General features: G+C 39.8%; 1 protein-coding gene across 1 annotated transcript in view; it reads right to left on the bottom strand.

The window, feature by feature from the left end:
• The window catches only part of MCC (MCC regulator of WNT signaling pathway), a 205606-nt gene extending 192823 nt beyond the window's left edge, over nt 1–12783 (bottom strand). Inside the window, exon 1 of the mRNA XM_054178593.1 lies at nt 12394–12783. Within this exon, the coding sequence (XP_054034568.1) occupies nt 12394–12450 (57 nt within the window). The 5' untranslated portion in view covers nt 12451–12783. The remainder of the gene's footprint in view (nt 1–12393) is intronic.
• Nucleotides 12784–21134: the final 8351 nt, after the last annotated feature.

The raw sequence follows: 21134 nt of genomic DNA, 5'->3' as shown, positions 1-21134 counted from the left end.
TACAATGTTGGATTTCAGCAGGGCAAACTTTGGCCTTTTCAGGCAATTACTAAGGGAAATCTCATGGGACCAGGTACTAGAAGGCAAAGGGGCCAAGACAGTTAGGTAACATTCAAGGACCTCTTCTTCCAAGCTCAAGATCAGAGCATCCCAAAGAGTATGAAATCAAGAAAGGGAGCCAGGAGACCTGCATGGTTAACTAGGGGACTGCTATGCAAACTCAGGTGGGAGAGTCCACAGATCATGGAATGAGGGGCTGGCCACTTTGGAGGAATATAAGACAGTTATCAGAAGATGTAGGGAGGCTATTAGGAAGGCTAAGGCCTTCTCGGAATTCAGCCTTGTAAGGGAGGTCAACGACAACAGAAAGGGCTTCTTCAAATACACTGCAAGAAAAGCTAAGACCAGAGGCAATGTAGACCCACTGCCGAAGGAGATGGGTCCCTTAGTGACAGAGGACACAGAGAAGGCAGTTGCTAAATGCCTTCTTTGTCTCTGTCTATACTGCTGGAGGCTGTCCTCAGGAGACTGAGGCCCCTGAGCCCCTCGAGAAAGACAGGGCAAAGAAGAAATTTTCTTTGGCTGATGAGGATGAGGTTAGAGAACAGTAAAGTCATCCGGACATCCATAAATCCCTGGATCCTGATGGGATGCACCCAAGGGTGCTGAGGGAGCTGGTGTAGGTCATTGCCAGACCACTCTCCATCATCTTTGGTAAGTCATGGTGGACAGGAGAGGACTGGAGGACTGGAGGAAGGCAAATATCACTCCAGTCTTCAAAAAGAGTCAGAAGGAGGACTAGGTAACTATAGACCAGTCAGCCTCACCTCCATTCCTGAAAAGGTGACAGAGCAACTTATGTCCTTAGGCATATCAAGGACAAGAGAGTCATTAGGAGCAGCCAACATGGTTTTACCAAGGGGAAGTCATGTCTGACCAACCTGATAGCCTTTTATGAGGATATAACCAGGTGGATAGATGATGGTAGAGCAGTGGATGTGGTTTATCTTGATTTTAGTAAGGCATTTGACACTGTCTCCCACAGCATCCTTGCAGCTAAGCTGAGGCAGTGTGGTCTGGATGATCAGGTAGTGAGGTGGATTGAGAACTGATTGAAGAAAAGAAGTCAGAGTGTTGTGGTCAATGGAACAAAGTTTAGTTGGAGGCCTGTATCTAGTGGAGTTCTCAGGGGTCAGTACTGGGATCAGTACTGTTCAATATATTCATTGACAACCTGGATGAGGGCACTGAGTGCACTGCCAGCAAGTTTGCTGATGACACCAAACTGGGTGGAGTGGCTGACACACCAGAGGGCTGTGCTGCCACTCAGTGAGACTTACAGAGGCTGGAGAGTTGGGCAGGGAGAAATTTAATGAAGTTCAACAAGGGCAAGTGTAGAGTCTTGCACCTGGGAAAGAGCAACCCCATGTACCAGTGAAGGGAAAAAGACCTGGGGGTCCTAGTGGATGGGAAGGTTGAGCATGAGCTAACTATGTGTTTTCGTGGCCAAGAAGACCAACATCATTCTGGGGTGTATTAGAAGGGGTGTGGTTAGTACTTCGAGAAAGGTTCTTCTCCCTCTCTCCTCTGCCCTGGTGAGGCCTCATCAGGAATATTGTGTCCAGTTCTGCACCCCTCAGTTCAAGAAGAACAGGGAACTACTTTGAAAGAGTCCAGTGCAGACCCATGAAAATGATTAAGGGAGTGGAACATCTTTCTTATGAGGACAGACTGAAGGAGATGGGGCTTTTCATCTTGGAGAAGAGGAGACTAAGGAGTGACCTTATTCATGTTTATAAATATGTAAAGGGTGAGTGCTGAGAGGATGGAGCGAGGCTCTTCTCAGTGATGCCCAGTTACAGGATATGGGGCAATGGGTGGAAGTTGAGGCAAAGGAAGTTCCATGGAAACAGGAGGAAGAATTATTCTGGAGATATTCAAGACCTGCCTGGATGAGTTCCTGTGTGACCTGGTATAGATGTTCCTGCTTTGGCAGGGGGGTGGGACTAGATGATATTTCGAGGTCCCTTGCAGCCCCTAACATTTCATGATTCTGTGATTTCTGTCAATTAATATTTTAATCTTAATGACAGATTTCCATCTATAATTACTACAGAGTTAGTATATGTATGCCAATTTCCAGAGTCTTAATGAAGTAATAATAGTAATAATGATTCTTATTTCTATTTATTGGAGATGGCAGAAATCTGTATATTTAGAAAATATAAATAATTCATGAAAATCCTGATATGGGACTGAAAAATGCAGACTACCACCAGTGTCAAAACACTGTCTTTACCAGCACCAGATCCCCACATCAAATCTCTGATTTTCTATCGCAGAGATCCTTTGAATTCAGAGTACATAAATCAGTATATTATTGTGGGAACCCAAAAAGGGAATAATGATGCAATGTGTAGATGGCCTTCATGTCTGTGAGGCCCTGGGGGTGATAAAGGATGTTGGACCTCCAAACCATGGGAGAAAAGGATGGGATTCTGCCCACCCTGCAGCAGCGGTTACCTCTTCATAACTGGTCTGTCAATTGTATCTCTGCTCTTTGTGTTGAGACTGGCTGGTCCAGAATCAACATACTGCTCGAAACGCTCAAGGAAAAACTACAGATGGTGCCCCGTGTGTGGTCGATGCCCCACAAGACTAAGGAAAATTTCTCTTTAAGTGTAGATTTGAGGGGTCGCAGCCCCTGCGCCACCCCTTCCTCTCTCTGCTCCTTGAAGGGGAAAGTGCACAGATGAAGTTCGCAGAGAGCCTGCCGTGACTAGCGAACAACAAGCAAAATATCTGCACAGCCAGATGGTAAGAATGAAATTAGCATGCACCTTCCTAAATTTTTCAGGGAATGCCCCCAATCATGGCAGCATATTTTTTTGAAGGAGGTTCTTTTTTCTTACAAACACAAGATGGGTTCAGGATACTTTCTCAGGACATGAACATGTGGTAGTAAAAACAACTGCTATAAAGCTTCCTTAAGTTCGTGGAGTTGCCTCTGTGGTGAGAACTGGCAGAGCCCAAGTTTGTGTTTTTTAAGCTCACATGGTAGTGGATTTATGGCTTTAGGACAGACGGTTTTATGGTTTTATGACTGGCTGGTGGGAGAAGTTGTGGCTGTAATAATGGTGATGGCTCACACCCTGCCACCCTGGGATATGTTATGGTACTCACTATAAAAAAATCACAGAAAAAGTTAAAAAAAAAAGCTTTAATGGATACCTCATGATGACATTTTTTGCAAATGAGCTACCTGCAGCTGTATATTTTTTTTTCCTGTGTTCAATTTCTGCAGATTTTTTTTCTTTGCAGCCATTCTTGTTCCAGCCAGTTCTCCTGCCTCGCTCCTTCTTCCCTCCTCCCTTGCTTTCCTTGCAGTTCACTTTCGCAGCCTGGCCTGGCCCAGTCCCAGCCTCCCCTTGCTTGTGTTTTCATTCCACTTTGCTGGGTTCTTAAAGGGACAGTTTACAATGCAATTCATGCTTAGTTAAAGTCTATGCCAAATTCTTTCATGATACTTCAGAGTTAGTTTTTGATTGTAATGGATCTTAAATATTTGCTTTTTAATGCCTGTAATAATTAAGTTTCAACAATAAGAATAATAAAAAGTATTAAGTAATTATAATAAAATATGTTAATAAGTAGTTATAATAATTATCATAAGTAGGATAAGTATGAAGTAATTATAATGATATAACTTGCAGTTAATTATAATAAAATATTATAAGTATGATGCATTTATAAATAATAGTAAATAAATTATTGAATAATATAGCATAAGTATTAATAGAATAATGTATGATAAGTAATAGAATACTATAGGATAGAATGGTATAATATAGGGTAAGTGATTGTAAGTAATAAGAATAGATTATAAGAATAGACAATAGTTATAGTAATTGAAGAAAGATTAATGTAAGTAAGGATTATAGCAATTGATAATAGTAAAATAGTAGTAATGATAGTTGTAAATTCATATGAGGTTTTGTTATTGGAATATTATTATAAGTTTGGAGTACTTTTAAATAGAATAAATTGTTTGTACGTTTATAGGTTAATGTTTCCTTTTTAGTTTGAAGGATTTAGGACTTCTTCTGTGTGCCAGCATTTCAAAAGAGCTCTCTATGTAATGTAACATCTTTCTTTTTGCTTTTTTTCAGACATTGATTTGATGGTTTAACTTTAACATGGTCTTTTAGTTTCTCATAGATTTCCAGAGTTACCATAGGTAAGGTCAAGAGGTTAAAACAGAGATATTACAGGGGTTTTTTTGTCTTTATATTAATAATAATGCTTTACAATAAGGGTTATGTTGAGATTTAGAAGGCTTGAAAAGTTGTTATTACAATGCACTGGCAAAGGTTCAATACATGACCACTGAGATTTCATCAGAAGCATACTAAATTAGATACTAACTCTCTATAGTAGATACATCAACAGAGGTGACACTTCTAAAAGACATTCCACTGCAGCTAGTAGGAAGATCACACCTATGGAGTCCTTTGCTGAGTTAGTTTGCAATCATGACAGTGCAAGAAGGAATGACAACAGATAACAGACCTGCCTGCATGACATTTAATGTACCATCATTTTATAAGACCACCATTCCCTATAACATCACAGCACAGACAATAGTCACACATGCTTATGCTACACTGACACCGCTGTCTCTTAAAAAACAAAAAAGGGGGAAATTCTCCAGAAACATCACACAGGGAGATCCAGACTAAGGAGATCCAGTGTATTTGTTAGGGAAGGGATATGCTTCTGTTTTGTCACCCACAGGTCTTCAGGGATACCAGCAAGAAAAGCCAAGCCATGTAATGAGCTGGAGACATAATTCCACAGCCCAGTACTGCAGACATCTCAGCTGCCAATGCATGAATGGATGCAAAGGCAAAACACCCCTAGGAGCCCCACAGCCACCAACATCTTCAAAAACACTGCTACACCCTGAAGTGATTGTTCTGTTCACATGAATTTGCCTCAGCCTTGCTCTGATAGCCTTTTGCCACCAGATCAGACAGATGAGGCTCTGCATTAAGAACCAGATGAACAGGCTGGGACTGACCAAGCATCTCCTACCACGGTCAAGGGCAAGTCTGGCTTGGCCTCTGTGTTTGCTGCCAAGAACTTCTGGCTCTGCTGTTGGCTGCAACCCAACATGCACTGAGTGGTGAAGACACATGCCATACCAGACCTTGACATGAGGGATGGATTTCTCTGTTGTAAGAGAGCCATCCAGGAGAGGAGAACAGACCAGATAGCCTGTGGTTGGCACAAGTCCCATGCACCTGAAGTCCCCTGTCTTCAATGATGACAGCCAAATGAAGGTTAACTGCAGCGATTGCCATGCCTACAAAGCTGGAAGTCCACCAACCTGAGACCAATGCTATGCTATGAGACTGTTCATGTGTAAATGAAACCAGGAGACATCTAAATCAGGACTGAATACCATGATTGCCATGGACTCAAAATTAAAAAACAAAAAAGGGGGAGATGTGAGAACCCAAAAAGGGAATAATGATGCAATGTGTAGATGGCCTTCATGTCTGTGAGGCCCTGGAGGTCATAAAGGATGTTGGACTTCCAAACCATGGGAGAAAAGGATGGGAGTAAAGAATAACAAAGTATTGCCCCTTAGAAATTGATGGGAAGGCAACTGGGGAGAAAGGCACCTGTTAAAATAGAGATAAATCAGTGGGCTTAATGAGGCAGCCTGTGGAAAAGTGGAACTGTAACATTTGCCTGTGTCTCAATAAATAGCCACTGGCTCTGCAGCTCTGGGCCCTTTTGCCCACCCTGCAGCAGTGGTTACCTCTTCACAACTGGTTTGTCAGTTGTATCTCTGCTCTTCACGTTGAGACTGGTTCATCTAGAATCAACATACTGCTCGAAATGCTCAAGGAAAAACCACATATTATTGCTACAAATAATAGAAAAGCTCCAATGGTCTTTTCCATTCTATTTAGGAAGCAAACATTTCCAGCACAAGCAAAATATGCATGCAAAAATATTGCACAATGTCATAAAGACAATAAAGTCCAAGCATGTGTAGAAAACCTGTCAGTGACAAGAATACATTTCCTTTTGAATTGTTGGTCAAACTACTCTGAGCTCCAGAACAAATACCCAATCCCGTTATAAAGCTTGTCTCAGTGTCCTCACATACAGCCTTATAGACTACAGATCTATAGACAGAAGAGGAACACACACAGAAATACATTCTCAAAATACAATCTTGCAGGTGTTCTCACAGTCTCACTTCCTGGTACGCCCATGCCTGATCAAGGGCAAAAATACATTTTGCTTTACCAAGACAGGTTGGAAGGGCAGGAGGAAAAGGATGATGATTTTTATCACCAAAAATATCCCAGGAATGAACTCTAGGTTGTTTTGGTGTTTTTTTTTTTTTTTTTTTTTTTTTTTTTTTTGTCTAAGAATAAAAACCTCACATCTCTAAAAGCATCTAGAGTATCCAACACATTGCTGATGTTACTTTCACAGTGCACATTTGTCTTAATTGATTTTTCAGCCCATAAGGCATTTTTCAAGCATGATTTTTAAGAGGCAAGGAATAGTAAAATACAATGCAGATAAGTTACATGATCTTTGTATTTTTTCATTACTGGCTTCAGAAGAGCATTGTCTGTGCTGATAGTGTCAGCATTTTGACTATTATTTTAATAGTACTATAATTTAATAACATCCAAGCCTGGAATGCACTCAGTTCTGCATAGCAGCTCACAGAAATCCAGACTTTTTTTCTCATTTAAGGCACTGTTTTTTCACATTTGAAATACTAGGCATTTGTCATGCTGTAACTTATATACACATGCCAGAGCCCCCCAGGTCAACTATGGATTAAAGTTCACATTCTAAACCATGTTTCTAAAAACAGCATTACAGCTCACTGATAGCATGGCAGCAAATCTGCCTATTAAAAAAACTGTAAATGTCCAGATGACTCCAGAAAAGCTAACTGACCCTTTTCAAAAGACACATTCACTCACATAGGTTAATGTAAGATTTCAAAATAAGCAATACAAATATATTAGATTTTTCAATAAGATAAATAATTTACAGTAGATCTATGAAATAGAGTAGAAATTTATCTAATCTAATTACTGTATTCAGACTTGAGGGTGACTATCCATGAGCCCACCCATTAAAGTTTTCCACTGAAATATTTTCCTTAAATTAGGATAGATACATTGGTGTAACTGAGACATGGAGTAAATTATGTAATTATATATCATATTTACAGTCTCAATGCCCCTGAAGACAACAATATGCGAAAACATCAGGTGTTCAAAGTTGACTAGTGCTTTACAAACCCATTTGAACTAGGAATGTGCAGAGTTCACCCAAAGAAGATTTGCAAACTCTATCTCAGCATCTCTGAAGCAATAAAGTTAAGAATGCTCTTGTAAGGCTACAGGTGTTATTGATACCATCAGGTGAAAGTTTTATTCAGATCTGTACTAAAATCTATTCAAGCAAGTTTTTCCTTAAGATGGTTTGATCTAAGCATTCTGAGTTGCTGTTCTCACTTTTCTAAGACTTTAGCAGTTCACAAATACTCTTCTTTTTGGTTTCTCTACTGTTACCAAAGAAATGAGCCACACAATTTTTTCAAGCTAAAATAGTTTAAAGATTTGCTGTGTTTAGGATTTGATAATCACATTCCACTCCTTTCTACTGCAAGGCTTCAGTATTTTAGAGGATTATCTGAGCAGGGAAAAAATACCCTCTCTGGGGGCAAGGTGCAGTACACTTCTTCATTAGAAGTTTTATATACCTTTGACACTGACAGCCAAGGCATGCCCAGTAGCAGAGACAGAACTGTAGTAGGAAGTGGTGTTTACCTGCATGTGAGACGTATGACATACTTGCTGAATGGCCACAGACCATTCTGGAAGCAGATAAGGGTGCTATTTACTCACTGACTGTCTTAACGAGAAGGCTACTAAACCAGGAGGATAAAACAAGTGTTTGAGATTTGATCCTAGCCCTGAACACACAAAATCTGTTCCACATTTTATCACTGCTATTTCCTCACATGCATGCATGAGTACAAGCTGCCACTTTTTCTAAAATAACAGAGACACATATCAGAAAGTACCTCAGGATGGAGATTGCTACTGTTGAACTTTTCCCTTGTCAGTAAGGCTTGGCACAATATCCTACTCTTCTGCTGGTTACCCACCTCACTCCATAGCTTCTTACTCACTGGCTTCATGTACAATTTCAATCCATGCAGCCCCTTATGTTTCTGTAATTTTTCATATATGTGTATTTTTTTCTTCTATGTGTGATTTCTAAGTATAGAAGCAATGGAGCACAAATCTTAAATGAAAGTGCCATATTATCATGGCATAAAATTATAAAGAAGTGCTTTTTTAACTCATTTTGTTTTCACTTCTTCACATCTGGTATTACACATAAAATTTTGTGGAAACCTTCTTAAGAAGTCATTATTCTTCTTCCTACAGAAATAGAACCTTTGAATCCTATCTCCTCTTCCTTTATTCAAAATACTCCATTGTTAAAATATAAACAACTTGTTCATTTTCCCAAGATAAATATTCCTTTTCGCTTATTCCTGTCAATGTAGAAAGGGTTAAGGAATATGTAGATGTACTTAATGCTGCAAGTCACAACATTCACATCCTAAACACGTGACTTCCGAGGAAAAAATAAGAAGCAGAAGTTATAAGGTATGCACCTAAAGCAGTATTGCAACTTCTGGTTTTGTTACAGAGAAAAGAATATATCCTTTTTAGATGTTATACACTATTAACTTACACAGCATGTACTAAAATCCATGATAAATCATTACATTATACAAATCTTCTGCATCAAAAGCACTGAATGTATTATAATTATACAATATCAGCCCTTATCCCACAACAAATTATCATAGGCACAGAATTATAATCTCCAAATTCAACAGGCTCACTTTAATGAAAACTATATCCAAGAACATCATTTGGTTCTTAAACCATGGGTTTCTAATTCCCTTCATGTTCCTGCTCTACTAATTTAAACTGTCCCAGAATTGGGCATGGACATATTGCTGACCACTAGCCCAATATTAGGTCAGACTACAGATCTCCCTACCTTGGCATACTGTCTCAATAGTGGATGGCCAGGGAAGCGTATAGAATAAAGCTAGTATGTAGTGATACCTCCCCAGAGTGCTGGCACTTAAAGCCAGATAATGTCTCTGATCCTGGAAAAAGTAGAAAATACTGGTTAGACAGTCCAGCTCCTTCTAGATGAATATCTTTTTCTGAAAAGAAACAGTCAGTATTTCAGTTTCCACGCAGTGAACTGTTTGCCTGTTACATGTTTTTATTCCCCCAATAATATTCATACATTGGCTTTAAAAATATGTCTTATGATTACTTTAAAGTTTTATAGCATTGTATAACTAAAAAATTCAAGGGATCTAAAGAGCACTTCCCTAATTTAAGTGTCATGTATTGTATGCAAATCACATCCTTCCTTGACAAAGCCTTAGAAAAGCAAACTCTGCAAAACATCTTAAGACATTGACAGATGAAAACCCATTTCATAGTAGAAGTGAGCTTGGCTGGATGCTGTTAGTTACTTACAAGGTAGCAAAGGCTGTTGTATACTCTCATGGAGTACAGCAAGTCATCTGCAAACTCTGCATTTTTTAGATTTGCCTCTCTTAATGTACCACATATTAAAAAAACCCCAAACCTAACACCACTATCAAGCAAACCTTGCTACATAAGAACAATGCTTCTTCTATTGCTCTGCGCAGTTAGAACATACTGAATCTTACATGCAAGCAGCTCATTGGCTGATCTCTTTGGCAGAAGACAAGTTTCAAGGGAGAGAAAAGGAGAAGAAACAGGAAAATGTGTACTGATACACATATTGATAACTCTGAAGTTTCAGTGCACATGAAACAAATGGCAATAATTTAGTTTTCTATTTTGTCTAATGTACCCGTTCAAGAATGCATTTACTATATCTTCAGGGATTTGCACTTTTCCTGTTCATTGTAATAACAGTAGTTTCATGCGTAGCACTCCATGTATTGAGACAAAGAGATTTAAGGCACCTACACCAAAATCCACTGTGCATTACGTAAATAAGTCTTTCTTGGTATGTTATGATATTTGCCATTCAGACATGCACACCAGAAGCAACCCACTTACTACGAAAATTTGAGCTGACTGTAGAGAGAAGGGTGCAGGTGAAAACACAAATTTCTATTGCAGCCAGTTCCAATGTCTCCATTGTTTAAATGAACGAAATGCTACTGTCTTCCAGTGATAAAAAATAAGACATGGAGTACAGAAAGTATAGCCAGAGAGGAAAGAAAAGGGAGAGAGCATGAAGAAGTGAGAAACATAGATACATAAACTGCAGGTACAGTCTTTATCAAGGGCTTGCTTTCTTCATCCACAGCAAGTAAAACCATTATCAGTCACCAATAGGAAAAGACCTAACTAAGCACGCAAATTGCTGGGAGTTGGCTGAGTAATTAAATCTTAGAGATGAGAAACTAACTGCATTGTATGATTACTTATGCATCTTCTCCCCCGTGGGAGGTGGAATATGATGCCTCTATAAGTCCTCTATGTTTCATTCAAAACACAGTCTTATCCATGACCAATACTAAAACTGATGCAGCCCTTTGAGTGACTAAGGGTAAAGTACACTTGCAGCTCAAATAGCAAAGATGAAGGCTAACAGCAAAGGAATGATGATTAGCAGCTGAAGAGAGCTAGGAATCTAAGATCTTCCCCAGTATGTGTGCAGTCAGAAAGGGACCTATTAGTTCACCTGTAGCACTGGATTGCAAATGTAAATTACATATACAAGTAAGTTTCTTGGAAAAACCAAAACAAGACCAACATAAATGCTGCATGGGGCACAGTTACAGACCTGTTTCTGTGTTTCCAGTGTTAAAATATCACAAGAAAAAATTACTTCTTTGTGGATGTGTGAACTTGTATAGTTAACATTTCAAGGTATCAATGCTACTAGTAAATAGTGCCTGCTCCAAATAATGACCCAAGTATCACATCTTGGCATCACTCCATGTTTTATGTGATCCTGCACAGTCTTGGAAATTAAATGTTGATGGGGTAGAAAGCAGTGATAACAGGCTATCAATGTGACCACAGCCAGAATCATCATGGCAGACTCAATTTATGTGGCATTGTCAACAAAAAATTTCTGATAAATTATTAAAAAAACACCCCAGCAACACAGAGTAATTAAATTGAAGCCTTTTGTATGTAAAGGAGGAACAAGTATGCAATTCCTTCCACAAGAACTGCTCAGTTGCAAACACATTTCTCATGCATGGCAAGGTAGTGATTTGCTCAGGTCTCATACATTTACTCTGCTTCCCCCTATACCATTGTCCCTCTTGCTACTGTTCTATTTTTCATTATATACCTCAATGTCTTCTTTCTCTGTACAATCAACTCCCATTTTGCCAAGCATATCCTATCTAATATTCCTAAAATTGCAAGCGTAAAAAGTAAAGTAAGAATATGTTGCAGTTAAAGGTGCATCAAAGAAATGGGCAAAAGGGAAAGAGAAGCATTTCAGTTAACTGGGACAACACAGGCTGCAGATTCAATTTCCTACAAAATGACCTTAATCAAATACTTGGGACCTTGGCAGCGTAACTAAATTAGCAATGCTCACTAAAGCCCATAAGGATGACATATCTAAGGCATTCAATAACTGACAAACTATGCCTTTTCTAAAATATTTATTAAGCACTTGCATATCATATGATGTGGCTTTAATTTCAGATTTATTTAAAACACACACACAATGATAGCATACAAAACCCAGACACACCCACAACAGCTTACTATGGTTTCCAATGGAAAACCATAAAGTTTCCCATGGCTTGTTTTCTTCAAGGAAAGGAAGGAAAGTAACCCAATTCATCTAACCTAAGAGACGGTATCACCTAGGCTAGGTACATGCAAACACAACTTCTGCCAATGTTATTGTCTTACCAATAAATATTTGTCATCTTCCACTCACTCCACTTCCCTCCTAAATTAGTCACCATCTGCTTAATCTCAATAGAGATCTCCAAATTTCACCTATTGCAAGGATGAATGTTGGTATAAACACAGCTCTTGGGAGGCAATGTCAGGGAAACAAAAAAGTCACTACATAGTTACAACAATTTGCTTCTTACAACTTATTCACAGTAAAGCAGAAAAAAGTTCAGGTCATTTCCTGACTGGCACAGCAAGTTATAGCAAGATACAGAGTCTATTAATTTTTAATTGCATTGCTTGCAGACTGAAAGCCCAAAAGGGGAGTATTTCTTTTTAAAGCATAAAGAAGGGCACTGAAACTGCTTACCTCACTCAGCTCTGCAGGAGAGTCATTTCCATATTTCATAGCAACTCCAGAATTCATGATTAGACTTCTCAGGGCTCAATGATTTCCACAGATTTTTATGCTTCGAAGCTTTGCTCAACTGATTCAATACTTTCTTCTCCAAAATTTTTCTGTCTTACACATTTTGGTCTAGGCGGCCATGTTTACTCCACATCGATAGTTTAAATTAATGATGCAAAATCTTCTAAAACAGCCAGACTGGTTTTGACTTCACAAACAATCCATTGCTGTGAGAGACTTGGTAATACTGTGAAGTGCTCAGAGAATGCAGTGAAGGAACTGCCTGCCAGGATCCCAGGGCTGTCTCAGCCCATCTGCAAGGCGTGCTTCATCTCCGCTCTCTGTTCCATGCCGTTGTTGTTTGCAGCTGTGTTTAAGGGCATCTCCCAATCTGGTTAATGCACACAGAAAAATGTGATGAGCTTCATGCAAGTTCACAGAGAAATTAAAAGGAGAGTGCTGCTACAGTCTTCAGCGGTTGGAGAAGGAGAAAGAAAGAGACAGAATCTCCCCTCCCCTAGACAAACCAATGCTGCACTTCATGCTAAAGTTTTCCCTGCCAGTGAGCCTGGAGTTTAAGTGGTTTATGATCAAACACAGCTGTCTTGCTGCTGGCTAAAGGGTGCATGGAAGGGGCGGCACTAAAGGAAGAGTGCAAGTGGGAGGGAGAGAGCTACAGAGAGTTCATTTTGGAATTACAGGCATCTTTCCAGCTTATGCATACTAATTACTATACACAAAACTATAAAGCTAAGTAACAGGAAATGCCACCGGGATAAAAATAAATTGGATTCCGATTTTCTAATTCCCATGTGTAATTAAGAAAACTTAGAAGGCTTTTGGGGGTGGGGGTAGAAACAATTTAAAAAGGTCACAGTATGCCCAAAAGCACTATTAGAAAGCTGCACATTTTATGTAACACACTGCCTTTTTACAAAGCCTTTAAAGAGATAATACTGGAAGAGGGGGAGAAAAAACATTTGCTTTTAATAGTCAACCAGTGATCTAGAAAAATCCTTAACAAGCTGGATTTGTGGACATGCTGCACATATTGCATGAACCGACAACCTCCTTTCCACTTCTCTGCATCCCCTAAAAGACAATGACAGTCCCACATGCGTTGTGATGCTGGACTATGATGTACTTTTGGAGTTACAAGCAGCGAATGCCATACTCTGCAGCTGAAATTTACCTGATCATCTTAATACAATGTATTATTAAAGTGTCAAATGAGTTTAGAAAAAAAAATAATGAGAAACAGGAATAAATGCTATACAAGCTGTGGCACAATGTTGCACCCTGGCAAAAACACTTACATAGAAAATATTGTTCTTGAAAAGCAACATCTTCTGATTTTTTTTTTTTTTCTCATCTGTATATGACAGATTAAGCCAGCATGCAGACACAGGGGTAATTAAGCCAAATGACAATACAGAAAGCACATTAAGAAAAAGAATTAAGATAAACACAATACTGAAAAGCTGTAGCACTTTGTAGTTCCCTGCCCTTCCTCTGTGGCCAGCATCAGGAACTGCAACTCTCCTCTGGCTCAAGAGGCAAAAAGCATGCCATAACTGCTTTACAAGGTTTTTTACTTTCATCCTCCAGGTCTATTTTCCAGCCTTTCCTTTGTCTTTTCTGTATTCTTCCTATTGTTCATTGTGCTTTCTGGTAGTCCATATTTTGGGGTTTCCCTTCCACTTTTCATGCCTACTTTCATTGCCTCCATTCTTCATTATTTTTCTTCTTAAGAGTATCCTGTCTCACCTTTGCATTCAGTTCTATCTAATGCTTCTCTGTATACTCCTACTTTGTTCTTGAAGTTTCCATTTACCGTGCCTCGAACACCGGCAACGGGCTACACTGCTCTCTGCTGGCTGAAGGCGGTTTTCTCAACCACAGAAGACAGCACAGCCACACTGGGCAAACGATTTTACCTCCATTGATACGTAGGAAGTCAGAAGGATGCAGAGTCCTCCAGAGTACTAACTGCTTTATGGAACAGCATAACACTGCAGGTTTGTACATCGATTTTCTGTGCATTAAAATGTGATTAATAGTGTTTTATACTCAGGAACAAAGGTACTGCAAAATTATTTATTCCTCCTCACATGATTAAAAACCAGCTTTGGTTCAAAAATTCCTGCAGGTGGTACAGTACATTAAAAAATGTTCTGTTGTTTCCAATGCTTTCACAAAAGGAAGGATCACTACTCTTGTCAATTTCTATATTCCTTCTGCTAAGAATCTGCTAAGAATCTTCCCTCCAATTCTGTCACGAGTCCTGGATGTGTTTCAAGGCTGTTTGGATGTGGTGCTTGCCGATATGGTTTAGGAGGTGAACTTTGTAGGGTAGGGTTATCAGTTGGACTTGGTGATCCTGAGGGTCTTTTCCAACCTGAATGTTTCTGTGATTCTGTGAACCTGACTGTCACTGAAGCTTTCAGAAACTACACTCACAAAACACCTCCTGTCAAGACAGAGGCATAGGCACTCTATCTCAGTGCATTCTGATCAATCACTGCTTTCTGTATCTCTGAAAAAAACCAAACCACCCACCTCATGATACATACTGCTTATAGGTAAGTGAATTTGCACTCACAGATTCTTCCCAAGATAATTTCAGAATTATCTATTAACAATGATTAGTCTGGCCATTTTGCTGATTATTGATTTAATAATCCAGTGGGTACTCTATTATTTTACTGTAGTAAAAGAACTATTTACATGTATCTGAGATTCACTGAGGAGTCTACCTTTGATTGTATCTGAAAAAAAATCATTGAATAAGATGATTTTTCACCTGATGTAAAGGGATTCTTTTGGGACAAGATACCCACTTTCTTGCCCTTCTCAACTTTACTTTTGAAACTGACAAAAAGTACAGAAAGAAAAAAAAGCACTGTAGTTATTTCACAAGTCTTTCCCTTTGTATGTCTCAGTAATTAATATAGAGTAATTAATATAGTCTGGGAGCTGCAGAGTGAAACCTATGGCATAAAAGCAGTTTTCTATTAAATATGGATGTAGCACATATTCTTCAGCATAGTGTGTACTGCTTTCTGAGAAACAGCTTCACTCTGCCATACAACATGTTCAATTAGCGGATCACAGTTCCATGATGCATAACACCTTCTTGGTTGGTTCTGTTTAATTTGCTCTGTAACTGAAATGCAACTGCTTGAAGTCTACTGAGTATTTAGTTCATGGGTTTTTGTTTCAATATAATCTCTACTGTTAGAAAGCACCTTAATAATCCCCCCCACAAATATATTTCACTTTCAAATACTGCAACACTACTACACACAATTTGAGTACAATATGTCTTTGTTCTCACTCTGGAACAAAATATAGAGGTAAAATGCCAAAGTCTAAGTTTCCTTGAAAAAAGTAGCACTTTCAGAATGTTAGCATGAAGTCTAAACTTGGAAGTGGGAATTCAATATGCAGCAGCTGGATAATGTTTCCAGAAAATTCTTTATTCAGTAACACCAATGCACCATGATTTAAAAAACAAAGGGTGAAAAGGTTGGTGTGACCGTTTGACACTGTGCCTTTAAGAAAGGGGCACACTGGCTAAATGTTTATAAAATATTTTGGTATTCTAAACAAATTTCATTGGCCAAGTTAAGGTGGGAGGCGATGTTAGTCCCAGCGCAGCTGGAACTTTCTCTCAGTCTTCCTTCCTTCGCTGTCCCTTTCGGCTGGATCTGCTTCTGGGCTTCTTGCCAAGAGATAAGAACTAACTCAATCCCTATAACAGGCCTGTCCGCTTCTTTCCCTGTCCTGCTATCCATCCTTGTCTCTTCTTCTACTTCTTTGGAGGAGAAGGGAGGTACAGGGGGAAGCCCCCTCTGTGGGGGGTCTGGTTTCTGGTTGAGTTCATTTGCTGTATATTCCTGTATATATTGTAAAATACCTGTATTTGTTGTGTTATATATAATCTGTTTCCTTGTAAAATATACTCTCATTTCTCCAACTGAGTTTTAGCTGTGGTCTCTTTCTCAGTGGGGGAGGGAAAGCAGAGCCTTTCCTTTCAAACCACCACAGTTGGTAGTTCCTTGATGCAAACTGTTCTCATTAATGTTGTTTGAAAGAAAAAAAAAAATAATTCTTGAAACAATTGCAAGGAACCTTATACTGAAGAATGAGGCACTCTCTCTGAAGAAAATGAAAGCAAAATTCTTTCATTCAATCACATCATCTTGATTAGTCTAAAGAAGATTACATGTCTGCAATAATGTAATTTCCAAATAGAACTTCAATCAGCTACTCTCACCTGTTCATTCTTCCTCAAATACTTAATCCACTTAAAAAGTCATGTCCTTGACCTGCCCAGTCTCCTTGGGCGTTCACATTTGATATTTTTCCATAAAGCCACTCACCATCCTGTCAAACAACAATTCTCATTTTCTGTCATTTCATCCAAAGCCATCACATTAATTTTGATTCCCTCTGACCTCACCGAACCTTAGCTCCAGATCCGGACAGGAAAATGACCAGGAAGTCAATGTGTGCCCATTATTCACTTCAGAGACTTGTTTGTGAGGACAACAGGGGGAGACAGTAGCAATGTTTATGCTTCTTTCATGCTGCAGCCACCAAATTAGCATCTTTGCTTAAAAGCACAAATAAGGCAATTCTGTAAACTACAGTTCATGCTGTCATGCTTCTGCTTAGCTTTCCTTCACTGTCCAGCATTCCCTCAGTTCAGTTATACATCATTCCAGTTATTAACCAAAAGGGAAACTCACTCATTTAATTCCCAGTCTCTACAATATTGGTAGTCACTGTGATTTAAGTTCTCTGGATACAGTCTATGGTTTTGCATACTTGTTGCATTAAAACTAATATCACTCTTAGTAAAATGTCTGTAAATTAATTCTACCTTTAAGATACCTATTCTGCTTTATCAGAAATTGTATTCCCTTGCATTCCTAAGCTGTGAATGGAATCTCTTTCAAAAAATTTCACTTGCATAAGATAGACTTGCCAGGACCCCCCAGATAAATCTCTGGTTTTCCCAGTCCCTGATACTGAAGATTTCCTCATTTACATTCTCTCCTCAGTCATAGACTCTCTTGGTCTTGTATCTTATTCTTCAACACTGATTTCCAGTCCAAGTCGCCACTCAAACAGTCATGTTCTCCAGTCCACAAACGTTTAGCAATCCAGTTCATCAGCTGTCCATTTCTATTTTACTCTTGAACTCATCCAAGACATCTATGTGTGGTCAGTCTGTAATTATTTTCTCTAATATATTCTCTAATTATTCTGACTTCAGTACTGTGGCAGTTTTAGGCTATGTCTTTAAAAGTTAGCTGCAGATTTTGAGCAGAAAAGTAGAGAAATATAAACAATTCACAATTGGGTGTAAAAAGGAAACAAAAGATTATTCTAAACAAATCTTATTGGCCAGAATGTGTGAGATGTACCCTAGCAATCTTATACATTCCACTTCATTCCTTCTTCACTTCTCTGGTCTGGCTGTTCTGCTGAGGAGGATAACAGTTTTGACCTTGCATATAAGGACACTAACATTGCTTCTTTGAACTAACACTTTCTCCTAATGGCTTCTCTTTTCTCCTAATTATAGGGGGAAAGGAGGTGACTTTGGGGGGAGTGGAGCAGCTTGTCCTGGTCGTTTTGACTTTTTTTTTTTCCATGTTATTTTCTGATTGCAAATACCTGTATAATAGTGTAAATACTATATATTTTGTACATATTTATTGCATTCCATTGTAGAGTGTAGTTTTGCTTTGTAAATACAGCTTCCATTTGTTTTCCAATTGAGCTGGTTGTGCTTAGTTAATGTAACGGGAAGTTCTAACCTACCACAATTACTACTGGTATATTGGACACACAATAACTGACCTAGCTTCTCATTATAATCTCCAAGACTAGCTTACCTCTGCCTTCAAATCTATCAGTTTTATTTTACATTGGAAGAGACAGTGAACAACTCTGCATCAGCATTTATGATACTTATGACTTTCTCATACGGTCTATTTGGTTCTACAAGACAAGACCTGTTAACACTTCTCTAAAGCCACTTACACTGACTCCAGGTATGTGAAACACAATTTTAAAGCTAAAACCTTCTTTACCTTCAGGCCACATCTGGATAGTACCATGCTTTATTAAGTCTAGAAATTACTTGCTAAATATTTCTAGTGTTTACTCTCAGGCATGAGTCTATCAACCAACTAGACCAAAGCAAATAAACCAATCTCCTAAAAATACCCCAAACCACTCCAAAAACCAATCAACCAAACAACTCCCCCTCCCTCCACCCCCCACCCCCCCCCCCCCCAACAACAAAAACCAAACCAGCCCACATAAAACAAAACCAAAACACACAAAAAGGTCTGCCGTCATTATGAAGAAACACCTGGCACCCCTGTACGTGCTACAGAAACAAAGACTTTTCCTGCCCTTTCTATAAGCACATCAGAGAATTAATCTGCATATAAAAAGTAGATTCAACTAATAATATGCACTTATAATCTCATTAAAAATCATAGAGTAGAAAGACACAATGTCTTCTTCTCCAGTTACTTCCCTAAAATTACAGGTTCAAGTGGGTAGAATAATATAAAATTCAGTGTAAGAAATTGGACATGGCTATTTAGCTTCAAGGCACAAACCTCACTTGGTCACGTAAGTGGAGTTCTTATTTCACTATGAACTCTTCAAGAAGCTGTCCTTCTTGAAACTCTAAGTTTACTTTGGTTGCTTCCTACCATGATGAAATGTGGAATTTATGAATGCACTGCAACATAGATATTATTATAATCTGTCTCCCAGCTGAGAAGTTATCATGTAGCTTTCTAATTCTGAATGAAGCAATAATGATGAAACAATTCTTCACAAAAAGTACAAACAGTAAGTTCAAGAAAGCACCTGTGCAGAAGATCTTGCCTCCCTTTTTATCTGCACTGGAACTGAAACAGTTCTCTGTGATGAAGAGGATATTAATTTATGAATATGAAATATGAATTATAGAAATATTATTTTTAATTACAAAAACTATCAATAACTGATGAATCACTATTTTATATACATATTCTAGTGCAGGGTTGTGAAATTCATCCCATAAGTGGTTTAGTATTTATAATTTGGAACCAATTAGAATATTCACATAATTTCAAATAATATAACAAAGGGTGCAATTCCACTACTTGTGCACCAGGTGGTGACTTGATGGGATGCTGGCGGCTGCTTAACTATATACAAAGATATTAAAATGTGTCAGAGGGTTGAACTAGAAATGCTATGCTGCTACATGTGGGTGCTTTGAACTGACTGTTAGTGAGTGGAAAGCATGTGGAAGAATGTGTCCTTTGTTTGTAGCAAGATTAGGTTCCAGCAGACTGCTGTCTAGCTTCTAGCCTGGTCTGGACGGTGATGGTGAGGGCAACCTTCTTCCTCCTGCAGCAGTGGAGATGGGATGGAACATAGGCTAGTCAGTAGGCAGGTTCCCTTGGCAGAACTCAGGCAGCTCTCTCCAGATGGCAGGGAATGGTCCTGTGAGGTTGGCCTGGCAGGGCTGGTAGGGCAGGTCCTGGAACGGGGGTGGCCCTTGTGGCAATGACCTTCGGGGCCAGTGAGGATGGCCCTGGGGAAGAAGCGTGGCTGTGTGAAGTGGTGGCTTCCCCTTTGCTGGGCTCAAAGGAGTGGGCGGGACCCTCTCGGAAGGGTCCCAGCTTTGGAGCACGGGGCATGAATGGTGTTCTAGATTTCCCTGGGGTTCACAGGGCACGGAGTGATGGAAGTGGCGGCTCCTCTTCTATCCCGTGATGGGGTCATGCAAACATGTGGCTGGCACTGGTCCTGCTTTCTGAGCTGACACACAGGGTTGTGCAGCTTGTCAGTGTGCTGCTTAAGGCTGAGGCAGACGTTTGGACTGCCAGACTTGGCTGAGTCCCTTCCCTGGAAACTGAGTGATCTTACCCTTGGGGGTCCAGCCCTCTTGAAGACATGGTGGGCTTTTCTGACTGGTGAGACTGGTAATACAACGCTGTAGTTTCTCAGGCTTTCAGCAAAGGTCCCTCCTCTGGAGGCTCTCAGAGTGGTATGGCCGTAGGCAATGAGCTTAGCAGCTCGAGCAAGGAGAGATGACAAAGAGGGCAACGTATTTACAAGTTGGGGTAATACTTAGAGGTTTCTTGAGGCTAGATTTGGCCAATGGGCACTCCCATAAACAACTGGCTTCAGCCTATAGACAGTGTGAAGCAAGAATTATGCTTATACTTGGTATTAAGACAAGCATCCCATGCAATGGGTGCGTGCAGTTGTTTGTGCCGCCTTGGCCATTGCTCCCCTTATGAAAGGAGGGGGATGTGTCCACATGCTGGGACAAGTTTCAATATCTAGGGCATAATTCTGGGCATAATGTGCTTGTGGTGGTTTAGGCTGGGTGCCAGCCCCTGATGCCACCGCACAGGACACACCTGGGATGTCCTGAAGAGGGCCCAGCCCAGTAGGTGGTCACAGGAAGCCAGGCATTTCATCCTATAATGCCCTGCACCACTATAAAACATCAGCGGGGGGTCCTCAATTACTCTTTCTTCCCTCACCACTGCATAGGTAAATGGTGTGAGCTGCCTCCCTTGGGCCTGCCCAGGCCCAAGGCTGGGTTGGGGGGTGGAGAAAGAGCCCTGGGGGGCAATTAACAGCTACAGGCTCTTCAGGAGAGACAT

The sequence above is a fragment of the Dryobates pubescens genome, chromosome Z (genome assembly GCF_014839835.1).
Source record: "Dryobates pubescens isolate bDryPub1 chromosome Z, bDryPub1.pri, whole genome shotgun sequence".
Classification (NCBI taxonomy): Eukaryota; Metazoa; Chordata; class Aves; order Piciformes; family Picidae; genus Dryobates; species Dryobates pubescens.
This window is presented reverse-complemented; position numbering and strand designations above follow the sequence as displayed.